The 26,102-nt window shown below is 44.8% G+C and overlaps 1 protein-coding gene across 2 annotated transcripts in view; it reads right to left on the bottom strand.

The window, feature by feature from the left end:
• LOC126199717 (heat shock protein Hsp-12.2) overlaps positions 1–21,947 on the bottom strand; it is a 105,451-nt gene extending 83,504 nt beyond the window's left edge. The window contains exon 1 of one of the 2 annotated variants that reach the window (XM_049936645.1): positions 21,627–21,947. In XM_049936645.1, the coding sequence (XP_049792602.1) occupies positions 21,627–21,811 (185 nt within the window). In that variant the 5' untranslated portion in view covers positions 21,812–21,947. The remainder of the gene's footprint in view (positions 1–21,626) is intronic. The other variant, XM_049936646.1, reaches the window with a different exon arrangement.
• Positions 21,948–26,102: the final 4,155 nt, after the last annotated feature.

Here is a 26,102-nt window from a genome sequence, read left to right as displayed (position 1 = left end):
GTTGTTGAGAGAATCAACCATCTCAAAACTTTACCAGTATACTGAATAATACTAAAGAGGCAGGTATGAGTGTACCGAATCATCAGACTAAGAAGCCATGATTGCAAAAACTAATACCAAATTTCTGCAGGAGAATGGAACAACTAGCACAAATAGAATATTCTACGGTTTCCTGTGGCAAAGGACAGTCTCATGTTAAATGAATCTTTTTATTCATTCCTCCTATAAAATGAACAAATGTTTCAGCTGTGTAGTTAAAACTGAGCTATCTCGCAGAGCACTCAAAGAACCCATAGTTGTGACCAGACGATGTTAGTTTCGTCTCGCCGCAACATACATTTACAGCATTTGTAGCTTTAAAAATACGTTTGACAATCTTGATCCTGTTTGGAGTCCTGAACTCAAAGGTGGGCGGTAGATAGTGAAAGGTTATCTACAACTAGTATAAAAACCAGACTGCAGTTACGGGAATCTACATGAAATGGAGTGAGACAGGGTTATAGCCTATCTCCCTGTTATTCGACGTGTATATAGGACAAGCTGTTAAATATTTCAAGAAGAAATTTGGAGAAAGAATTACAGTTTCGTGAGAATAAATCAAACTACGTTTACCGATCGCATTGTAATGTTCTCAGAGACGGCAGGGGAGATGAAAAATAGATTTATGGATGATCGACTTACTGCATGGATGAGGGACTTCGGCTGATGATTATGAGGAAAAGTACCACCACAGCTGTACCTTAAGAATGTCTTTATTCTATCACAGGACTGGTTTCGGCGGCACATTACCACCATCCTCAGGCCCCACCACTACCAAAATAGTGTTTGATTTACTTCGTGCATTTACTGTATGAACCTTGTTACTAGCTCACATGGGCCAGCTTTCATCAGGAGTCTATACTCGATACCGTGTTGTCTGCAATGCCGTGTTGGAGACAACACGGTGTCGAGTGTAGACTCCTGATGAAAGCTAGGCCACGTGTGATAGTAACAAGGAGGCCACAGAAAATGCGCCAAGGATATCAAATACTCTTTTGGCAATGGTAGGGCCTGAGGACGCCGGTAATGTGTCGCCGAAACTAGTCGTGTGATAGCATAAACATATTCTCAAGATACAACTGTGGTGGTACTTTTTCTCATATACACTCCTGGAAATGGAAAAAAGAACACATTGACACCGGTGTGTCAGACCCACCATACTTGCTCCGGACACTACGAGAGGGCTGTACAAGCAATGATCACACGCACGGCACAGCGAACACACCAGGAACCGCGGTGTTGGCCGTCGAATGGCGCTAGCTGCGCAGCATTTGTGCACCGCCGCCGTCAGTGTCAGCCAGTTTGCCGTGGCATACGGAGCTCCATCGCAGTCTTTAACACTGGTAGCATGCCGCAACAGCGTGGACGTGAACCGTATGTGCAGTTGACGGACTTTGAGCGAGGGCGTATAGTGGGCATGCGGGAGGCCGGGTGGACGTACCGCCGAATTGCTCAACACGTGGGGCGTGAGGTCTCCACAGTACATCGATGTTGTCGCCAGTAGTCGGCGGAAGGTGCACGTGCCCGTCGACCTGGGACCGGACCGCAGCGACGCACGGATGCACGCCAAGACCGTAGGATCCTACGCAGTGCCGTAGGGGACCGCACCGCCACTTCCCAGCAAATTAGGGACACTGTTGCTCCTGGGGTATCGGCGAGGACCATTCGCAACCGTCTCCATGAAGCTGGGCTACGGTCCCGCACACCGTTAGGCCGTCTTCCGCTCACGCCCCAACATCGTGCAGCCCGCCTCCAGTGGTGTCGCGACAGGCGTGAATGGAGGGACGAATGGAGACGTGTCGTCTTCAGCGATGAGAGTCGCTTCTGCCTTGGTGCCAATGATGGTCGTATGCGTGTTTGGCGCCGTGCAGGTGAGCGCCACAATCAGGACTGCATACGACCGAGGCACACAGGGCCAACACCCGGCATCATGGTGTGGGGAGCGATCTCCTACACTGGCCGTACACCACTGGTGATCGTCGAGGGGACACTGAATAGTGCACGGTACATCCAAACCGTCATCGAACCCATCGTTCTACCATTCCTAGACCGGCAAGGGAACTTGCCGTTCCAACAGGACAATGCACGTCCGCATGTATCCCGTGCCACCCAACGTGCTCTAGAAGGTGTAAGTCAACTACCCTGGCCAGCAAGATCTCCGGATCTGTCCCCCATTGAGCATGTTTGGGACTGGATGAAGCGTCGTCTCACGCGGTCTGCACGTCCAGCACGAACGCTGGTCCAACTGAGGCGCCAGGTGGAAATGGCATGGCAAGCCGTTCCACAGGACTACATCCAGCATCTCTACGATCGTCTCCATGGGAGAATAGCAGCCTGCATTGCTGCGAAAGGTGGATATACACTGTACTAGTGCCGACATTGTGCATGCTCTGTTGCCTGTGTCTATGTGCCTGTGGTTCTGTCAGTGTGATCATGTGATGTATCTGACCCCAGGAATGTGTCAATAAAGTTTCCCCTTCCTGGGACAATGAATTCACGGTGTTCTTATTTCAATTTCCAGGAGTGTAGATGAAAAATATGTTGAGCAGAAAGGTCAGTTTGTTGAAAATGGGTTAGAAGACGAAGATGAATAAATGGAAAACGAGGGTAGTGGCGGTGGTTGAATTAAGACTGATAATAGAAGGGAAATCAGACTAGGATACGAGTCACTAAAAGTGGTAGGAGAGGTACCTGGTGATGGCAAATAGATTGGACATAGTAAGAAAAGCGTTCCTGAAAAACAAATATTTTTACATCCGATATAAATTTAAATATTAGGAAATTTTTCTGAAAGTATTTGTCTGAGGTGAGCCTTATAAGGAGAGAGGGGGTGGAAAGAGTAATTAATGAACGGGTACTGAATCGAATTGGGGTAGGAAGGGGCTTTATGTCACATATTGACAAAAGGAAGGGTACGGTTGGTAGGAAAAATCCTGAGATGTTAAGGAATCGCTGATTTGATAATGGAGGGCAATATTCGGAGTAAGAACTGTGGATGGAGACCCTGGCTCGAACACAGTGAGCGTAAAATTGATTTAAGTTGCAGTAGTTATGCAGACATGAAAATACTTGCTCAAGACAGAATGGCGGAGACAGCTGCATCAGGCAAGTCTTCGCATTGAAGACGACAACAACACAGCATCACCATAAACATAATATACCGTCTTTCTTGGGACTGCCAAGTTATGGGTGTTCCTTGAACTTCACGGAGTCAGAAGAGGAAATCCTGCGATATCTTTCCTGTAGAAAACGGAGCGCATAAATCTCTTGGAAGATTTTGGAAAATGCCTGACAGGCGTTCCCGGTAGCAGTCGCCTTACCCCCCCCCCCCCCCCCCCCCAGCGACTGTGCAGCGACACGGAGGAGCCGCAGGATCGCGAGCCATAAAAGACGGAAGGCGGCGCCGGCAAATCCTGCAGGCGCGACGCGCCGGGTCGATAGTTGTGGCCAAAGGAGGCCGCCGGGGCTTATTGATCCTATCCTCACAGGCACAGTCCATCAGCGGCGCGCCAGGCACCACGCGGCTACCGGAAGCCTTCTGACGCGGCTGTCTGGCGCCCGCTGACACCAACTCAATGGGCCATCTGCGCGGCGCGTGAATGAGCAACCAAAACTATCCGAGGGACGATGCCAAGTGTAACTAGGAAGCTTCGCACGGTAGGGCCCGAGGTGGGCAAATCAGTACTGGTTGTCTTATGGCGGTGGTTTCCGACCTGGCGGTAATTACTCCCTGAGGGTTGAAAACTGGTTCAAATAGCTCTAAGCACTATGGGATTTAACATCTGAGGTCATCAGTCCCCTAGACTTAGAACTACTTAAACCTAAATAACCCAAGGACAGCACAAACATCCATGCCCGAGGCAGGATTCGAACCTGCGACCGTAGCAGCAGAGCGGTTCCGGACTGAAGCGCCTACAACCGCTCGGCCACAGCGGCCGGCACTCCCTAAGGGCTAAAACGAAATTTTCTGAGGACTAAAATCAAAAGGGTTTGATTATGAGTCGGTCCCGAACACATAATTATTTTTAAGGGATCATTAACATTATCACTGTTTCGTCAGACTGTAATTCTAGTTACATAAACTACCAATAATTACATCTTGTCAAATACTAGCATGATCGCCTGAGACCTTGTGGTGCAGTTTCTAGTTTCTGAAACTGATCTATGGCCATTATCTTCCTCACACAGTCTACACACCACACACGTACTTTTTACTTTGTACCACACATCTATGATAGTAAAACTGAGACGTATACGCCACATATATTTAAATACCTTCTCTGAGTTCTAGGCAATTCCGCAACGGATCAGAAATTGTTTCATTATTCACTTCGCAACAGATAAATGGAACCAGGTGACAGCGCAACGCATTAGTAACTATGCAATCACACTGCTATAAGGCCTACAGAATATTATTATTATTATTATTATTATTATTATTATTATTATTATTATTACACGAAGTATTGGCAGTTGTAAAGTTTCCGCCAGTTCAGAAGTAAGAGTCTGGCGATCAACTCATTTACAAACAGTAAATATATTCCAGGCATTTTGACTTGGTTGATTTTAAATGGAGCTGCAGAGTGTCGATAGGGAGAGGAGTGTTGCAGAAAAAAATGTTCAAATGTGTGTCAAATCTTATGGGACTTAACTGTTAAGGTCATTAGCCCCAAGCTTAAACACTACTTAACCTAAATTATCCTAAGGACAAACACACACACCCATGCCCGAGGGAGGACTCGAACCTCCGCCGGAATCAGCCGCACAATCCATGACTACAGCGCCTCAGACCGCTCGGCTAATCCCGCGCGGCTCCACTGCTAGTGGTGCTGCTTGCCGTCTGAGAGTGGTTACTGCAAGTTGATTTCGTAAATAGGCGGTGGTAACATTAACGTGAATTGGCCGTGTATTAACTCTTCTCTGTACACTTGTCGCGTTATTCTCCATGAAAATAGGAGTATCAGGCCAAGCTCAGCATGGAATGCTTCGGCGAGAAGCGAAATTATTGACTTCGGCCTTCATGAATGAAATTTTCAGTATTCGCATAAGCAAGTAATCATAGCGGTTTCAGAACATCACAGTACCATTTTGAAGCCAAATAAATTTTCGTAGCTGCATAGTGATCGTCTTTTCCCTTATGCAGTGATGATGATAGTGGTGATTACGTGTGTCTATACATGGTGTAACAGTTCTTTCACCACGGCCAACGCGAATGACTGCTTTTTTTCTCCTTGTAGTATTCAATCTTTGAAGAGAGTGTGGACTACTGGACTTGGCCTGAAAACCTTACTGCCGCGATCTCGATGTAGACTGCGGCGTTTAGCCCACAGGACACGGCACAACACACGGTCAGCTCGGCCGGAGCACAAATTTTATAGCTCGCCGGCTGCCAGGGAACGTCTCTTGCGTCAGCTGTGGTGGATGCAACAGGAGAGCGGCGCCGGGACCGTCGGGCGTGCACCTGCCTGCTCCGCATGGGCGCCAGAACGTTCTGGAGCAGACGGTCTATTCTCAGCGCGTCGCCGGACGCCGGTCGCCACAGACGCCCGACACCTTGAGTCAGCGCCCAGAGCGTCCTCCCCTCCCCCCCCCCTTCCCCGCCCTCCGTCTAATGGCGGCCGGCGTCGCTGGCGTCACGACGCTGCCAGCTATCTCTCCCGCTGCGTCTGCGTTGCCAAGCGACCAGCCGAAGACCCCATCCACAGTCAGGTGTCTCCACGGCTACATCGCGCTGACGTCACCGGCATGTCGAGCCTACCTTGACCTCCGCGAGGTTCTACACCTATACTCCGGAAGCCATTCTTAAGCCGTTTGCACAGGGAGCGTGTATACGAACGCTGAGCATTGAGCGTGCCGAGTTTCTGACGTCATAGCGTGGAATAGCACGTTGGGGAGACTTTCCGAACGCGCAGAGTAATTTATCTTTACAATCATTTCTTAACAGTTTCGTGCAGCTACATACCAAAGCTTCCCCGACTTTTAGTTTCCGGTTACCGACACTTCCACAGAGCATTAACGAAATGTGAACACTTATTTTCACTGCCGAAAGAGTTCTTTAATCTTTTCTTCACCCGCGCTTCGATATCTCTGAGAGCTTAATGGAAGAAGAATTAACACTTGTGGATGATACATTCGTAGCTGAAGCCGTTATCTCAACCGGGATGTTACGGAGAAGAGTGCCTACGCATAAGGCAGTTTATCTTTAACAGATTGCAGGTTGATGTCAGGGAGTGGTTCCACTTCGTAAAAGCCCAACAGCCACGAAAGTGAAAACGATCGTAAATGTATAACCAGACGGAGAAAAGTAGTGGCGGAGTGAAATGAAAATAAAGTGCTAGAACGCTGATAAAATGTCATTACTATCCCAGGAGACCTAACTACGAGCACAGAATTTTGGAACTGCGTTGGTATGTGAGCGCTGATCCAAACTGACTACCGAAGATGATCGAAAGTGTAAAAAAGGAGGAGACCACGAGTCCCGATTGATCTACCTACTCATGCAACACTATTTCAGAAATTCTGAACGTTGGATGAGGGAGAAGTGCTGTGGCATTGATTCACTGGAGGAAAGCAACTCTTTAAATTTTATTTACGTCTTATAGCAGCAACAGCATACGGTGCTGCTGCAACAATTAGCTGGTTTAAGTAAAAACAATTGTAATGGAGAATAACTAATCGTTTCGCGTTTCTACATCAATGGTCCACAACCTTCCTGAGACCATTACCCGCCCTCCCCCCCTCTTGCCCCCCCCCCCCCACCTCCCGCTCCGCCATTATCAATTTTCTACATTAGCGTCTAACTACACTTTAGAATGAAAAAGTATATTCTTTGAATGCTGCATTTTAGAAATGATGAAAGATAAATGATACATAGTTTTTGTGCGTGTTTTATTAAACCATTAAATAATGTGTCGATGAGACAGTTGATTCTGCTCATTTCCAACAACATTTTTTATAGAATGATGAAGAAATTCCCAGTGCATTGCTAGTGCTACACACAATTCCTTCTCAGAAAAGAAAGCTAACTGTTCATATTGAGGGTAGACACTTGTTACAAAACATGTTTCCTCTGGAGCACTCCAATCCTTAGTGACACTTGCTTCACCCACACTGTACACCACTATCCAAAATCAACTAAATTAAAATGAGTGAATTATACTTAACCATATTCTTTGTAAATCACTGTCGCGCGGGATTAGCCGAGCGGTCTGGGGCGCTGCAGTCATGGAATGTGCGGCTGGTCCCGGCGGAGGTTAGAGTCCTCCCTCGGGCATGGGTGTGTGTGTTTGTCCCTAGGATAATTTAGTTTAAGTAGTGTGTAAGCTTAGGGACTGATGACTTTAGCAGTTAAGTCCCATAACATCTGACACAAATTTGAAATTTGAATTTGAATTTTTTGTAAATCACTTGATTGCTGGACTTCTGACTTCCGAACTGGTAGAACTTGGCGAAGACTTCAGGTTGGCAATGCATTGTTTCCTATCTACTACCACCACTAGTGCTAATAATGATAATTAAGCAAGTTAAGGTCTTTTCTAACTCCACAGGACTCGTTGAAGGCATTTACACGATGTATTTAAGCGTTTGTAAAGTGTAATCTCAATTTTACTCTCTTAGGTGATCCGAACAAAGTTTGGAGTATGTGACAAAGATGATACTCCGACATTCGTAACCTCCACCACACTGTACCATGATAACTTACGTAATTAGTATTACAGTGGTACAATGTAGTGACAATAGTAATATTTTTTTAAAAATAATTTCGATTTGTAACCGTAACACAATTGTTTTTACTCTTCAGAAAATTATATTTTACCTCTCAGGGGGTTATTACCCCCAGATTGGCTACCACTGCTCTACAACTAGTTTGTTCATGAACTTAATTTGTTTCACCGACGCTCCTTCAAGAAATAAATTATTCAACTTTTGAGGCTGAAGCCTGCAGAAAGACGATAATTTATGGATGATTATAATAGTGCTGTATTAACGTCCTCCTGGCGACAAAGATATTATTAGAGGCAGAGCACAATCTCGGATTGATTTAAGAATGGTAAAGGATCTCGGCCGTGCCCTTTCAAATGAACCATCCCTGCATTTGCCTGGAGCGATTTAGGGAAATCACGGAAAACCTAAATCAGGATGGTTGACGCGGATTTGAATCTCGTTCTCCCGATTGCGAGTCCCGCTTGCTAAAAATTGTGTATATCGCTCGGTTGTAGTCGTTTAGGCCGTGTATGGTGTATGGCTAGGGCCTCCTGAATCCATCTATTCCACATTCGCTTGATAGTCGTAGGATACCCAACGTCGCGTACAGCAAGATAGTAGAACGATGTATCACTTTCGACTGTCCACCGTCCTATCGCTGTGTGACTCGGACACATGCTGGTAAATATTTCTGCTTCTTACACGAGAGACGAAACGATCTTCCATACCCGCTGCATAATCTTTCCTTATACAGGGTGAAAAGTATTTAAACCGACAAACTCTGGGAGGTTGTAGGGGACCTCGAAACAAATATTTTTTACTAATGTCTTTTTTCCTAAGAGGATGGTGGAGGCCGTATTACGCTGTTCAGTTGTAGGCAACTGCTGTCCACCAGTGTATTAATGTATTGTTTCTGTTTACTAATGGAGCGATACACCTGGAATGAGTACACTGATATGGTTGGTGCGTACTACGTAGCGCACCACAACGGACGAGCTGCACAGCGGGTTTATCAACAACAATATCGCCGGCCGCGGTGGTCTAGCGGTTCTAGGCGCTCAGTCAGGAACCGCGCGACTGCTACGGTCGCATGTTCGAATCCTGCCTCGGGCATGGATGTGTGTGATGTCCTTAGGTTAGTTAGGTTTAAGTAGTTCTAAGTTCTAGGGGACTTATGACCACAGATGTTGAGTCCCATAGTGCTCAGAGCCCCCTTTGAACAACAATATCCTAATCGCCGTACTCCGCATCATAAGACCTTTGCTGCTGTGTACCGATGTCTGCTTGAGACCGGGTCAGTTAGCAGATTACCTGGACAGGGACGCCGTCGCACAGTAAGAACGCTGCAATTTGAGGAAGCTGTCTTCAGCATGTGGAGCGGGGTCCTTCAATCAGCACTCGTGCAATTGCACGTAACATGGGGACGCATCAGACGAATGTAAGAACAGTCCTTCGAGAGCAAATGTTACGTCCATTTCGCTTACAGCGTGTTCACAACCTGTAACCAGTTGATTATCCACCCAGAGCACAGTTTTCGCTGTGGTACCTGGAACAGTGTGAAATGCATCCTACATTTCCATCCTCTGTGTTGTTTACCGATGCATCAACGTTCGGTCGTGATGGAGTCTTCAACATGCACAATTCGGATGTTTAGAGTGAGGATAACCCACATGCCACAGTTACTAGCGCTCATTAAGTGCGGTTCTTCGTTAATGTGTGGGTCGGTGTTGTTGGGGACTGTTTAATTGGACCGTATCTGCTACTTAGGCCATTAAATGGCAGGCACTATTACAGTTTTCTCGCCAGAGCATTGGCAGAATTGCTGGAAGACGTCCCACTCCCTTCAAGACAACGCATGTGGTTCCAACATGACGGGGCGCCGGCACATTTCAGTCGTCGTGTGCGTCGGTTCCTGGAACAACGGTTCCCAGAAACGTGGATTAGCAGAGGTGGACCTGTCCCATGGCCTGCTCGATCCCCAGATATGTCCCTCTGGACTTTTTTGTGTGGGGACAGATGCGCAACCTTGTTTACGCAACTCCTGTTGCATCAGAAGAGGATCTGGTTGTCCGGATAGTAGCAGCAGCAGGAACAATTCAGGATACTGCTGGGGTTATTGCCCGTGTCAGACAGAACATGATCCGACTGTGTAACCTTTGTTTACTTGTCAATGGAGGCATTTTTAAAAATCTACTGTAATTGAAAGTGGGTTGCGGTAATGTGTTGTCTCCTGGTCATAAAAAAATGGAAAAGTGTTGGTTGGTTTAATTAATTTGCCGCCAGAGGAATCTTCCTCTGTCGGTTTAAATGACATTAGGGAAAAATATTTGTTTTGATGTCCCCCACAACCTCCCAGAGTTTGTCGGTTCACCCTGTATAGAGAATGTAGACGGCGTCATTGCCACCCATATCGTTGAGCCGAAATGTCAATCATTTGCATATCGAAGCATGTACATCACTTCGTGGCTATTTCACGTTTTTTGCATGCCGCCTTCACGGTATTGCAAGTTTTTTGGCTAGAAGGCTACAGAAATTGCAAAATGGATGAATACGGAAAGCGGTACGACTGGCCTGCTGCCTTCACACGTGTTGATAAATTCACCTGCAGGAAAAAAAAAACGGATGAAGATGACGTCGATTTTAAACATTCACCGCCTGTCATTGGAGCTGAAGTGTTATGTTTGGACTTCGAGTTTCAGTTTTCGGGCGCTTGAGTGGCGTTCTGACAGCGCTGAATAAATGACGCATACGTGGGCTGCCAAGTGCAACGAGTATATAGAACGCATGACAACTAGCGCGGCCTCGTAACACCTCCTACGCAACTCGTGAAATATCACCGTCACAGGCCTCTGACTAATGTCCTCGAATGGTGTGCGCGCCCGTTTCTAGACCTCCCTGTCCCGTCCCCACCCAGACGCCGCTAACATGACACCTTTCCCTGCTCGTAAACTAGAAGCGACTACAAGCTAAGTAGGACGGCATTAAATCTCGCATCTGAATATCTCTTCACGTAGTTACGCTCCGACAGCGACCTACTAGCGACCAGACGGTCGCAGTAAGAACATACGCTCATGACCAGTTGTGCAATAAGTGCGGGACAAGCCAATGGACAGCTTCAGTGGGGGTGTTACGAGAGAGGACATAGCAGTGAACATTTCATCTCTTGCAGAACGCAACACGTGGCCTTTGCTAAAGAGCATAAAACTAACAAAAGTGACTACAAATCCACGCTGAAGTGCTCAATGCTTAAAACTGCGTAAATTCGCAACCAATCCTAAGCGAATAAAAAGCACTAGTTGCAAAACACGCCGTAAATGAAGATGTCTGCCTGTTTCCATTAACAAACCTACAACGTCACTAAACAGTTCTCTATTGTCGCAATATCTTTTTCTTTTCGTGTTTTAACCTTTCGAAGAATTTAGTTTTCCGGCCGGAGTGGCCGAGCGGTTCCAGGCGCTACAGTCTGGAACCGCGAGACCGCTACGGTCACAGGTTCGAATCCTGCCTCGGGCATGGATGTGTGTGATGTCCTTAGGTTAGTTAGGTTTAATTAGTTCTGAGTTCTAGGGCACTGATGACGTCAGATGTTAAGCCCCCTAGTTCTCAGGGCCATTTGAACCACCAGCAGGGAAGGTTATGCTGACTCTCTTTTGGAACGAAAAAGGTTCAAATGGTTCAAATGGCTCTGAGCACTATGGGACTTAACATCTATGGTCATCAGACCCCTAGAACTTAGAACTACTTAAACCTAACTAACCTAAGGACATCACACAACACCCAGTCATCACGAGGCAGAGAAAATCCCTGACCCCGCCGAGAATCGAACCCGGGCGTGGGAAGCGAGAACGCTACCGCACGACCACGAGCTGCGGACGAAACGAAAAAGGCGTCATTTTGGAGTATTCCATGCGTAGAGGGACCTGTCACCAGTGCATCATACACAGGTCTCCTAAAGAATCATCTGCGGCCCGCAATCAAATCAAAGCGACGTGGATTGCTGTCAGCAGGTGTCCTTTTGCAACATGACAATGCAAGGCCCCACACTGCCCGTACAACAGTTGCAACAATCACAGACCTGCATTTTGAGTGTCTTCCTCATCCACCATACTCACCAGGCCTTGCCCCAAGTGATTTCCACGTGTCTGGACCACTCAAAGACGCAATGGGAGGAAAGAAGTTCCGTTCTGATGAAGAGGTACGCCACGCGGTGCATGAGTGGTTGCGCGAACTACCAAAAGAATTTTTTTCGAAAGGAATTTATGCACTTTGTAAGCGCTGGAGGACTTGCATTGAGGGTGGGGGAGATTATGTTGAAAAGTGATACAACTTTGTACCACTTCTGCACAATAAATAATATTTTAAAAAATATTTAAAGATTTAATTTGACTCACCCTCATATAATTCCTCGCTTATCGAACCGCAAAGGCAAACGTGCCTTTAAACAAGATCCCTCGCTTCCGGTTTGCGTCAGAAGAAGGGCCTGAGGAACACTCAATAGCACATAAACGTGCTCGTATGGTGTCCCAATTCAGCTTACCGCAGTCCTATCGATAACGGACGTCACCTACCCACAGGGGCACACATGGACACAGCTACAGCCGCACTCCTCCATGAGTAGGCGTGGCCGTCGTCTGGTCACGAGCCAGGAAGGATCATGGAAGTTATAATAATGGCGTGTGACGACGGCCTCCCGTCGGGTAGACCGTTCGCCTGGTGCAAGTCTTTCGATTTGACGACACCTCGGCGACTTGCGCGTCGATGGGGATGAAATGATGATTAGGGCAATACAACACCCAGTCCCTGAGCGGAGAAAATCTCCGACCCAGCCGGGCAATGAACCCGGGCCCTTAGGACTGACAGTCTGTCGCGCTGACCACTCAGCTACCGGGGGCGGACATGGATACTATGCCACTACACGTCACAGTTATCATCGCGAAACAGGGATGCTACAGGCTGCTAAGATCGAGCCTCTGATTATGTTGTTTAAGAGTGGAAAACAAATTCCACACCGACGCGTGTGCGGTTTCATTCAGAGAAATGAACAGCGTTGCGAGTGGAGGTGAACGGACAGCGGCGTCCCACGCCAGCGGGGACAGGGCCGGCATGCAGAATACGGCACGTTGCCCTGCCTTGCCCACGGCCGCAAAGCGCCTCACTTCCGCCATGACGTCACCGCCCAGTAAGGCACTGACTGCTTTTCTTGCCGACCGCCAGCCGGAGCTGGCGTTGCAGTCCGGACAGTGCGCAACGCCTCCCGTCCAATTCACATAGCTGCCGCACTTATTAAGGAACGTGGAAAATAGTTTCCACCCATCTCTAGTTTCCAGAAACTACTCTGTATCATCAATCTAGATCGCATTCACACAGAGAACTGGGCCGGACTGGCGACATTCACAATGCCTACGATTTCCGGCAGTAACAGGTGGAGCTACACATGAATTACAGTAGATACATCAAACATTTACCGTCTTTTTTTTGTCAAAAGCTGTACTGCGTATATTAATCAACTTTCCCAACTGTGTCAAGAGCTCTCAAAATTAAATAAAAAGTATTTGGTACTTGCTTTTTTAAATTTTTTTTTAAAATGAGAAGCTGGTGCAGTATTTCGATGCGATAAAGGGTACAGGTGTTAACCAAGCAACCGATGACGAAATATTAGTGGACTCATTAACATTGCATGAGCCATGACGTCTACTGTTTATGCGTTGATCATCTCTCTCTTATCAGACATTTATGTCGGCCGCGCGCGCGCGCTTGTGTGTGTGTGTGTGTGTGTGTGTTTCGGTGAACATCCTCGACAGATGGAAATACAGTAAAAGCCACGCAACAGCTGCCGTGTAGCAGCCATTATTTGTTGCAATTTCCAGTTTATGGAATGTAGTGACAGATAGGAACTGCAAGACGTACTATTTTATTTACAATGAACAGGTGTGCACGAATAGTATGGGAAATTACCCATTTATGTAAATTTTGAAGCTATTCTTGAGAGATTATCGACAATTTTTGTGTGGATTTTCTAATAAAATATTCGACAAAAGAATTTCCGTCTTAGAGGGTGATGTGGAGTTCCTGCTGAATGTGTTACTTCATGTCTGCATTGTTACAAAACGGGTCTACTTCAACACTGCATCCTTTCCTGTCTATGACATCATGTGTAGCCAAAAGCATCTAACTATGTGACCTACGTTGATGGATGTTTCCGTTTCCTTACTCAGTAGTCTCCATTCATTAATTAATCCGTATGCGCGTTCAACACATCTTATTGCTCTGGAATGCATATGATTTATAAACTTTTCGTATAGTTCAAACACTTTTGCCGGCCGGAGTGGCCGAGCGGTTCTAGGCGCTACAGTCTGGAACCGCGCAACCGCTACGATCGCAGGTTCGAATCCTGCCCCGGGCATGGATGTCTGTGGTGTCCTTAGGTTAGGTTTAAGTAGTTCTAGGTCCTAGGGGACTGATGACCTCAGAAGTTAAGTCCCATAGTACTCAGAGCCAGTTTTTCAAACACTTTTAATGAAAATGTCTTCTCAAAGTCTCTAACAACGGGATGCTATATCTACCGAAACTACTTACGGCAGTTCATGATGCATTCCCCGAAATTTTGTTGGTGGAAGTATTAAAAGCTTTGCATTCCTCTGTTTTCTATACAATTGGTCTGAACAAGTCTTACTGTAAAATTTGGGGTTGGCGTCAACAGCTGCTTTGAGTACAATAGAATAATGGTGCTCATTTTAGATCATGCTGCCAGAATTCCATCTCTACATCCTACGCAGATATGAAGCGTTTGGCTGCCTGTTCGTTTAAATTGAGAAACAGTGTGTGTTCGTGAATTAACTGGAGCAAGATAAACAAATTTCTTTCACCACTAACAATACTGTCGACACTCCTACTTGGAATTATGATCGTCGTGTATGATAGAACATTTCAGAAGATACCTTGGAAAAATATCGTCGAAAGATTTTGTTAGACTAACTTAAAAGATTTAGTCCTTCTGCTATCATGGGTTTGTTTTTTGTTTGTTTATTGTTTATTTAGCGTATGGGTACATCACTTAAAAGTACTATTTACAGTTATCTCACATTACCAACCAATACCAATTCACGAATGTGGCCTATCGATCCATCCACATTCACCAGGAACTCTATTGGATCATCAGCAAAAGCTCTCGGAGGACGTTCTGGAAATACGTGGTGAATATGTTTTTCAGTACCACGCTCACAACCACTTTGTACAGAAAATTGGCACACTTGTCATTGCTGGTTCTTATTAGATTAAGAACACACGAGATCTTGCGTGACAGTTCAAAATCAGGTGGCTTGGTCGACATGCACGGCGTCTTAAATTGTTCCGGAGTACCATTTATCTACTGCTATTACTAGTATTAAAGCCGTTGCCAACGAACATTCCTCCAGTTGCCAGGGTGGATGACGAAAGCGAAGCCTATCTTTACTGATGATCGGAATGTCTGCCTGAATTTTTTTTTCACTCCTGTAAAAGTGCACTTTCCGGACGCAGAGTTAGAGGTGTATGTGGCTGTGTATGGGTAGCTATAAAATAGGCGAGGTCTGATTGTACTGCTTATGATATGCATGATACGGTTGAGGTGTTCGCCAAGAAGTCTAATTACCCTGCACGTGGTGCTAAACGAGCAATATATACCGGTAACCAGACAATCCTCGAGATCTCCTATTAAATATTACGTCAGAACATTGGTCTCTAGCAATAGGCAACTGAAGATCCATATTTTTTATATCGACTAATTTTTACTTTAATAAATACAGCAACCAAGCACTTTTGTATAGCTTTGTTTTTTCCATGACGCGTTTTGGACTTTCACCCGCCTTCAGTACATTTACACATATCTTCATCAATACAACGGTTTTGCTGAATGCACTTTGAACGCTGCAGCTGCATTTTAGTCTGTAAATTGCAACTTCTTTTTTTCGCTTTATATTCATAGCACATACACTTCTAGCTTCATTGATGCAGCGCAACATCTGCCCAGTCGCCAATTAATGCTTAAGTTCAAGCGCCCAGTTGGATCCGACGGGTGGCCTGTTCTCAATGGGAAGAGAATATCGTGTGTCGCCAAAAATTTTGCGCTGTTACATTTTAAATACGACTTACAAATTATGTTCTCGAATTCGGTAGGCTGTTTGCAGCGTAATTAACGCTCATTGCATTGCAGCTGCCGTTGCTCAGATACAGCCACGAAGTTCTCATTGGCGCAAGTATCATAAGTCGTTTTTGGTGTGTAATTAATACTGTCAAGACTAATGGCAGTGTGATACTTCACTGAATATCCTTTATCGATTTGTTCGATACTTCGTGTTAGGCTAGCGAAATAAGTGAGAAAAAGACCTATGAAGTATGAGAAATCTAGATTTTATAACTCTTCATTGTATTTTCTAAGAAAGATTCACTCTGACGCAAGTACCCAGTGCATGATTTAATATAAAGACGCGATCCTCCCGACAAACGCCACCAGGGAAAAAGAATTCCAGTTGCTTCGCGTCCATCGAGATTCCACAGTGACTAAGAAAGAGAACCCGTGTGGAGGACAAAAAAAAAAAAAAAATGGTTCAAATGGCTCTGAGCACTATGGGACTTAACTGCTTAGGTCATCAGTCCCCTAGAACTTACAACTACTTAAACCTAACTAACCTAAGGACATCACACACATCCATGCCCCAGGCAGGATTCGAACCTGCGACCGTAGCGGTCGCGCGGCTCCAGACTGCAGCGCCTAGAACCGCTCGGCCACTCCGGCCGGCTGTGGAGGACAACCAGGACTCATATCCTTGTCGTCGTATTGATACCGGTTCTCTGTAGATTCCCGAAATGCTGAGATGGTTCATTACGCAAGACTAACGCTGTATTCCTTTCCAGATTTGCACAACCCGAGCAGGGCACCAGTGACCTAGATGTCGACGTAAGGTTTGGCCATAACCTGGCTTAATTTTACAGTTGATCCACAGCTGTCATGTTAGATGTGAACTGGCCTGTAGAAACTGTGTCAAGACGTCTCTTCGCTTTGCTTTTAGTATCACTGGAACATTACTCAGCTCCCCTGCACTTTTGACGTCACTTAAGCCAGTCTTTCGTCTGTTACAATCGCACGCCCGCAGCAATGGTGGCTCCTTCACGCTAGCTTCTCCACGAACAGTTTGTCGCCAGGAGAACACAAGCAGTGCACCATAACGCTACAAAATTTTCGCATCTGCTAGTTTCCCAGTCGGACGAAAGATTGCACTACTTACGAATGTACGAAAGAATTCTTATAAACGATTTATCCATCATTTCATGACCGACAGACGTTCTTGATTAGCACTATTCATTTTCAGCACACAGAATTTCGTTTCTCACAGATTCGAAAGAGTTTGTGGAAAATATGATCACAATAAATTTAGCCCTTCCATCAGTTCTGATAATTTCATCTACCAGGGAAGCTACTGGAAACAGCGGTAGTGGCTATTGAACGGAATGAGTGATATTTTGTTATAGCTCCTGTGAAACTTTTAGTTTTTATTTATAATCGCATCAATTGTTAATTGTTATTTTGAGAAACAATGAGTTCATTTAACTGAGTGTGGCTCACATTGAACACTAACCTGAAAATCAGCCATGCACCTCAGGAGCAACTCAAAGCAGGCATAACTGCTGATTTACTGGTACAAAAATAATCATACAATGTAGTCACATAGCATGTTGATCGATATCTACGCTTTTATACCGGTGTGTATAAAATACGATGCATTTGTTACAACCTGAACACCGGCTTCAAATTTTGAGACGTATGTTCATTGAAAGACTTCAGGGGTTCCAGTGATTGTTTAGAAAGCTAAATGGCTCTGATCACTATGGGACTCAACTTCTGAGGTCATCAGTCCCCTAGAACTTAGAACTACTTAAACCTAACTAACCTCAGGACATCACACACATCATGCCCGAGGCAGGATTCGAACCTGCGACCGTAGCGGTCGCGCGGTTCCAGTCTGTAGCGCCTATAACCGCTCGGCCACCCATTCCGGCTTAGAAAACTAAAAAATTCTGTTTCTACCTGGTAACGAAAACGATTTTGTTTCTAATTTTATGCCACAGCGGTATTCAAAACTACATCTCTAATATTACAATGATTACCAAAGAAATCATAGGTAAAGACTCATGCGTCGAATGAAATTAAAAATGATTCAAGAAGACAAGTATTCAACTGTGTAAGATATGTTTTCAGAAATTCATTTGTCTTCCTGAATTTACATGCGCAAGTAACTTAATTAGATCGCGTTGGTTGACATTTTAAATTACTTTGTTATCACGGAGTTCTTATCGTTAAAGTGCTTTCAAAGTGAATTACAATTTTCTCGAAATACTTGCAACAATGAACCCTCATTCGATAGCTTTACCGAGGATGAGAAGTCATCAAACGCGCATTTATTCTTTCGTGTCCTCCCTTTCTATAATAGGCGTATTGTTGCCGTAGAAACAGTGTGGGGATAGCACTTACAGACACCCTCTTCCGTCGCTAATAATCGATGCAAAACAGGCAAGAAAGATTATTCTAAATGAGAAAGCGTGGCGGGAAGTTTTTCGGAAACAGTGTCACGACTTATGCAAATCAGTAATGAGACTCCCATTTAATCGAAACCCTTAACTTATGTCGATAAAATTGATTTACCCTACTATTTGTGTTTGTCAGTAGATAACTGATACGGTCTTGCTTTCCTCATATTTTTAGTTTATATTTGCATGCGATGTACCAAAAACTAACTGGGAGGAATAATTTTCCCTCGATAGCGTAATTAAAATTCCATTTTAACACAGCATCTAACAGTTATTTTCTTTATCCCTAATAGAACACTTTCTTCCTGAAGTGACACGTTATACTTTCATGTCATTCTGCGAGGTATTCTTGGATACCTCTTCTTAAATGGAGATATCCGGATTCGCGCAAAGTGTCCGTGAAGACTTCTTAATCACCGCGAATGTTTAAATGACTTTTTTACAAACTTGCTGCCAGTATCTTCTATCTCCGTTTTTTGAGTAGTATGATGTTCCGCGACGAAAAGCGGGTAATTAATTAAATGGGAGTAAATGTAGTTTGCTCTTGTAAGTTCAAAAATGGTGACATCATGGGTAGTTCAAAGTCATATGCCGGGTTCACTGGGAAAAATTCAAAAGAACCATTACCATGTTACCTGCCAACGACTCCTGCTAGAAGGCGTCTACTGAGACACTGAATGTGGCTTTATTTCCAACTTTCCGCAATAATCGAAGCCTGCGTTTGTCTTCCCTTATAAGGTCCGCATTCAGCGTGCGGTAGCTGCGAGTTTGGCCTGTATTTTATTGTACATTTTTTTATGCCCTCCCCTCCCATTGAAGACAGCTTCCGCTGCGGCAGGGGCCAGACCGTGGAACGCCCCTGCGAGCGACGAGCAAAAAGTGAGCCGCCGCCGTCGCCGCCCCCGCATTTCCGGTCTGCTCTGCCCCTCTACTTCAAACAGCGCGCCGCCTCTGTCGGCAACAGGAAATTGAATTTTCACCGCACACCGCAAGAATAACCCCACGTAAAGTCGTGTGGGCAAACCATGTACTGTGATAACAGCAGTCACGAGTACACCCTGGAGATAAACATTAGCTCTCTTTCTACATCTGTCTCCCGTAAGCTAGCTCAGGGTGTGTCTTGGAAAGTATTTCGTGTGTCGTCGTCATTTCCCTCGTTTCCTGTTCCAGACGTGAATGGTGTGCAGGGAAATAAAAGTATTATGTTAAGCCTCTGTGTGATCTCATAAGCCTGTAATTTTGTCTTCGCGACCTTTTAGTGAAATACACGCAGGAGGAAAGAATATATTGGTTGACTCTTCTAGGCTCGTACACTCGCGGAATTTCAACAGTTAACAACGTAATGCATGACCCATGACCCTTCTTTTCGGCGTCTGATTAAGTGGGGTGAACGGCTCCGAGGCGCTTTCGCGCTTACTAATCTATCCCCGACAGAAGCGTGACAATCATCTGTAACATTCTTGGTGGGGCGACTACACTTCTGAGGACTCTCCCAATAGCTCTTCCTGCCATCTGCATTCCCTATCAATGGTTGTGTGTAGTCGAAAAAAAAAATGGTTCAAATGGCTCTGAGCACTATGGGACTTAACATCTGAGGTCATCAGTCCCCTAGAACTTAGAACTACTTAAACCTAACTAACCTAAGGACATCACACACATCCATGCCAGAGGCAGGATTCGAACCTGCGACCGTAGTGGTCGCGCGGTTCCATTCTGAAGCGCCTAGAACTGCTCGGCAATGTAGTCGTTTCACTTTAAATCGCTCCGTGCTTATATTCCCAGATATGTAATGGATATGACTGCTTCCAGTGACTAATCACCAACCTGTAAGCAAACACTAACTGTTATTTCTGCCTATTTATGCACAACACATTACATTTGCCTATACTGGTCAACCGTCAATCCTCGCACCAAACGTCGCTCGTGTGCACTTCATCCTGAACTGCAACTGTCTGCCGTATCTACAGACATACTCCGCAAGCCACTGTGAGGCGCATGGTGGTGGACGAGTTGTGTTACTGCTAGTCTCTTCTCTTTCCTATTCTTCTAACAAACGAAGCGACCGAGTGACAGTCTGTATGCTTCCGTACGAGTCCTGGTTCTCCTCTTCTTGTCTTCGCGGTCCTTAACGCCAGACGAACGTCGGTGGCAGCAGGATAGTTCTGAAGTCAGCTGCGCATGCCAGTTCTCCAAAACTTCCTCAATAGTGTTTCGAGACTTTTCTGAATACATTAGTACCTTTCGCGAGCAATCTCATGCGAGCTTCCGATATTCTCCACTAGATCATTCATATAATCGTGCGTTGAAAATTAATAGGGTACTCTTATGAGCAACGATAACTATGCCGGATCTAACAGTCTGTGGATGTGGCATTCACAGTTACTCAGACTTTGTTATTCACCCTGACTGATATATAGCGGAAGGTGTAGAAGTTAGTGTCCGTCCCATGTCTGGTGTTATAGGGTCAAATGTTCCGTTAGAAGAATAATAGTGCAAAGAATCACCTGTGCCCAAAGAATCATGGGTGATGCATGGACCACGCGAAACCCTGGAAGCAGGATACTTGAACTAGGAGTTGAACACGTCTTCTCCCGCATACAAATCCAGTAACTCAACTACTGTGCCACCTCACTTTTTCGGAAGAAACCAAGAAAAGATGTGACAACAGTATTTCATTTCCAGAAATTCAGTTAGTCATGCTCACTTAAAAACAATATACATCTAGAGGACACCAATTTTAAAATCATTGACAGCACTACATAAGCCTACTTTCAGAAGTAAGCGCTTACTTTCTGTGATAGAAGTTTGTAAATGCCGAAGAAGCCAGTTGATGTGTTCAAACAAATATAATTTCGACAGTTAGAACACGTAAAACACAAAACAACTAACTGCATATTAAAACATTACTATAATCCATACACTGTATCACCGGACCCTATCGTTAACGGCAATACAATCCCAGAACATAACTAAAGATTTTCTTTTTTAATTCAATAGTAAAAATAGCCTGGTGCACCTTGCAGTAGCTCTTCTGGAATAATAAACACGAAACAAGTTACTTGAAAGTTTTGATGCTGTCTGCCGTTCACAGAATTTGTGTGTTAACATCAACTCTTATAGTTTGTGACTGTGAAATCTTAAGCGATCATCGAAATTATCTGTTAGTCTGTTACTAAAGAACCGGTGCGCTTCGTTAAGAATAATACGAGAAGTAAATAGAAATATCGAATAAAATAGAAAGGAAAATCTCTCCGGTGGCCCACTGAACAGTTAACAGAGTTTAGTACTTGACTTTATTACAATGTGAATCGTGCACTGACCTTGTTGTGCTCTTCGTGAAGAAGTTGGACTCCCGGTTCATCAGTTCGGACCTGAAGCGCGCCATCTCTTCCTCCATTTTGCGCATCTCGGCGTCAAATCTTTCGCGGATGCTGCTGAATTCTGTGTCAATGACGCTGAAGTCTCCCAGCTTGATGGGGATATTCCTCTTCACGCCGTCCGCCATTGTTCTTGTGGTAGGAGGTGAGTCACACGCGGCAGATGAGACTAGCAAAAAAATTAAGCGTGAAGTGCGAGTAGCCGGTTGCTAGCGTTCACACTCAACCACACTGTATTCTGCCTTCCAGCGATATACCGCGCCCGCCCCGAGGAACCTAGTTAAATACCTTAGCTGCGACAGCTGCGCCTCTAGCGGCAGCCGCCGGAACCGGGGCGCAGTGACGTAGCAATCGATAGTTGCAGGTCGACGGAGCCACATATGGAAAGTGTCGAACGCAAGGCGAAACAGGTTTCAGAGGGGCGTGGAGGCACATGCGTTACGTTACCAATGCCGTAGGTCGCTGCCACGTGGCAACCAGAAATGCAACGCTTTTTGGTGCGATCTCTGGCACGTTCTCGTCCAGGTGTCGACGCGAGGGTGGCACCGCTGACGTAGCGGCTGCTGCGGGCGTGGGTTGGCGCCAACACATCGCCAGCGTCATGACTAATATGTTTCTTTTTGGCTACTAGCAGTGTATCCGTGTTCAAGCTACACGATGGTCAACGGCTCGTGGAGACCGACTAATTAGGTTATCAACTGATTACGTCGGTTACCGGTTACGTAAAAACACCTCCAATATTACCAGATTTGTTAATGCGGACTAGAATCTATGAAGAGTGGTATTTATTTTTTCCACACCACAACCAATAAACTTCGGAGAAACAAAACGTTGATAGAAAGTTTTTATAGCTCGAGAAGTTAAATAAAAACAAATTCCGCGGCCTACTTACATTTGAACCTGCTTACAGTAGTCGTCTTGCTCTTCATATGTGATTTTTACCCCCTTACACTTTCTTCCACTAACAATCTGACGATTTCTTGGTGCTCAGTATGTCTCCCATCAACCGATTCCTTTCTTTAGTCAGCTTGTAAGAAAAATTTCATTTCTCCCCAGCTTGATTCAGTACCTCCTGATCACATGTCCGATTCTTACATCTAATTTAGCGTCCTTCTGTAGCACCACATCTCAAAAACTTCTACTGTCTTATTGATTGTACCGTTTATCGTCCGGTTTTTACTTCCGCAAAATGTTATATTCCTACTAACTTAAGAAAAGACTTCCTACTATTAAAATATACCCTTGATGTTAACAACGTTCTCTTTTCCAGAAATGTTTTTCCTGCTATTGAAAGTTTGTATTTTATATCGTGTCTTCTTCCTGTATCAGTGTCACATTAATGCATTTTAGCACCTATGGGAGTGAAAAAGATAAGTTGTTGTTTGTATATTTCATTATCTTTCTTATTCCTGACAAGAAGAGGTCATGGAGAAGAGCATTTCTGTTACGAGAAAGTCATACGTTGGTTTTTGAAAACTTTAAGAAAAATAAAACGAAAGAGGAGATGAGAAAATGAGTAAGCGTAACAAACTCATAAGAAAGGATGTCATCTTTTAAATTGTATTAGCATCTTCTTTGGTAGCTATGTTACTTGCATTTGTTCATTATGCTCTCATGGTCCTTTGTTTTTCTTGGCTTAAGATTATAAAAAACTGACACAGATAATTCTGGTAAAAGATGAACTTTTAACGTCTTCATCTCGCTCAGAAGGAAGAAAATAATAGAAAATGATGGACTGACAGGGTACAAAATGAACAGTGTTAAAATTAAACACGAATATATGTGACGTGGTTTATCTTGGTTATAAAGGGTGTCTCAAAAGGTACTCTGTAATTTTGATGTACAATAGCATCCAAACTAATTGAGATATTCACACCATGTTTGGCTTATGTGACGGACAAACTCACAAAGTTTTGTTTGTGTGTGTTAGAAGTCGTGAGTGAAGGATGATGACAACGGTTCAAGAAAAACCTCTGTGTGTGGTTGGTTTATTCAGACCAAATCGGACACACTGGTTCAAATGAACTTCCAAACGCGGTAAAGCAACCGGCCTCGTGGACGTCGATACGTAGGCGGTACAAGCATTTTATCCAGACAACAACAAACAACAACAAGTGTTGATGCGAAGCATCATAATGGACGACCTGGAACAAGTGATCCCGACACAGAGCGGATGCGGCTGGCTTTTCTACGTTCAGCAAGGAAGTCTGTCTGGACTCGTGTCGAAGGAGCAGTAAACCCCCAGGGCGAGCGTGCACCGGGACCTTCGGAAACGTTTAAAGATGCATCCATACCGATTACAGCTGTTGCACGTATCGAAAGTATACTACAAGACGCTACGGGTGCAAATCTCTGTGGACGTCCTTCACTGTTTAGACGAGGATGGAGTTTTCTATCCAACCTAGCATTTTGTGACGAGGCAACATTCCACGTGTGTGTGTAAGGTAAACAAATACAATATTCGCGTCTGGGGCACAGCCAATCCGCATACTGTGATGAAAGAAGCACGTGACAGCTCGCAAGTGAGTAGGTGGTGTTGTTTGACGGTTTATTGCATTATGGGACCATTGTTTCTCAGAAAAACAATTAATTCTAAGGAAAGTGCTCCAACAAAATGGTGTACCGCCACAATGAGCTCAGACTGTGCAAGACGATCTACACCAGGAGTTTGCAAATTGTTGGATTGGCAGGGCTGGTTCAATTCACTGGCCTCCTAGGTAGGCTGACATTACACCGATGGGTTTCTTTCTATGAAGGCACGTCCAGAACAGTCTCTACCAAACGCCTGTCAACCGCATTAATATTTAAAGAGCTGAATCGTTGCTGCCATTCCCACAATTGTTGTACATGTGTTACACCGAGTGTGGACGGAGTTCGAATACAGACTGGATGTTGTGCGTGCCACCAAAATTAAATTAAATATAAACTTTATGAGACAGAGTGTTACGCAAGCCAGACGTGGTGTGATATCTTAATTAGTTTGGATGCCATAACACATTAACGTTGTACCATACCATTTTACACGCCCTGTACTTCTCATGTCTTCAGCCACGTCGCGACTGTAAACTAGGAATCAAATAGAATTTAGTTTTTAATACACGTACATTAATAAGGAAAAGCATAAAAATATACTAAGGAAAAGTAACGTAACGGCAGACGACTGAACGATACTGCAACACACCGTTCTGGCCACAGGTGAGCCAGCTGGACCCGACTGACCGCTGTGTCATCCATCCATCCATGAGTCAATGGCTTAGCAGACCTGGTGCCGCTGCTACTCGGTCAAATAGCTCTTCAGGTGGCATCACGAGGCGGTGTGCACCCCGTTCCAATCCTTCCATTAAGGAAAAATTCCTGGCGGTACCAAGAATCGCACCCATGTCTTACACATGGTGATCAACCATGCCCACCTCTCAGCTATGAAGGTAGACTCTGTTGTGTAGGTTCTCAGCTTGGAGGTAATAGTTATGAGTCCTTACACTGAACGAAACTTTCCAGTTTGGGCAGCAGAGATGGGAACGTCAGTTTCAGTCTTGGATTCAAGAGAGTGTCTTGGGGGTCTTCACTCCTCCGAAGAAATATTGCTTAAACCATTTATATGCCTTCACATAATGGTGAGCCAACATATGGTGAACTAGGGGTCTAGAAAATGGCAAAAAATTCCTACTTGTAATAGTTTGCTTGAGAGATGGGCTGGTGGACAGACTGGCTGTAGAAAACATCCCAGCCATTTAAAGTCTGAGTCTGAGAGTACCTCCTTCAATCAACGAGTTCTTCATGTTCATGAGACAAAGAAGTTGAGCAAGACGAGACAGAGAGAGAAAGACCTTCCACTAAGGAAAAAAAGTAACACAGAGATTGAACTTTCTCCAGCATTCCTTCCCCCTCCTCCCCCCCCCCCCTCCCCCCCCCCCCTGTTTACACCCATGCATAGCCGTATTTTACGAAGTTGTAGTCATATTGTGGGGAAGCAAGCACTTATCGACATGTCTAGTAACGATTGAGTTATTGAGTTTTCTCTGTCGCTCGGCCAAGGCCAAGACGGCAGCGCCTGACGCATACCTTGAATAGAATCAACAAACAGATTACGTAATAATCTTATGTAAAATTAAGTGTTTAGACATTATCACAAAACTTGGCCAGGTTATGTAAAACTAAGCTAATGTCAAAGGTTTCGAGACTCAGCATGATCCGGTAATTAGTTTTTTCGAAAATCCAGTTTTACAAAATTTTAAAAAGCGCATAATGTTAAACTTAGAAAGTTGAAATTAGGTTCAGCTGGATATAAAACAGTTTGTAGAGGTTTTCATGAAACTACTTCTTGTACTTTTTAATTATTCCACTTGTTTCGAAATCTTAAAAGCACATAATACTGAATTGAGAAAGTCTTTTCTAATTGCCATAATTCTGGAAGGCATG

The sequence above is a fragment of the Schistocerca nitens genome, chromosome 8 (genome assembly GCF_023898315.1).
Source record: "Schistocerca nitens isolate TAMUIC-IGC-003100 chromosome 8, iqSchNite1.1, whole genome shotgun sequence".
Classification (NCBI taxonomy): Eukaryota; Metazoa; Arthropoda; class Insecta; order Orthoptera; family Acrididae; genus Schistocerca; species Schistocerca nitens.
Note: the sequence above shows the minus strand (reverse complement) of the source record. Positions and strands in the feature narration are given on the sequence as shown.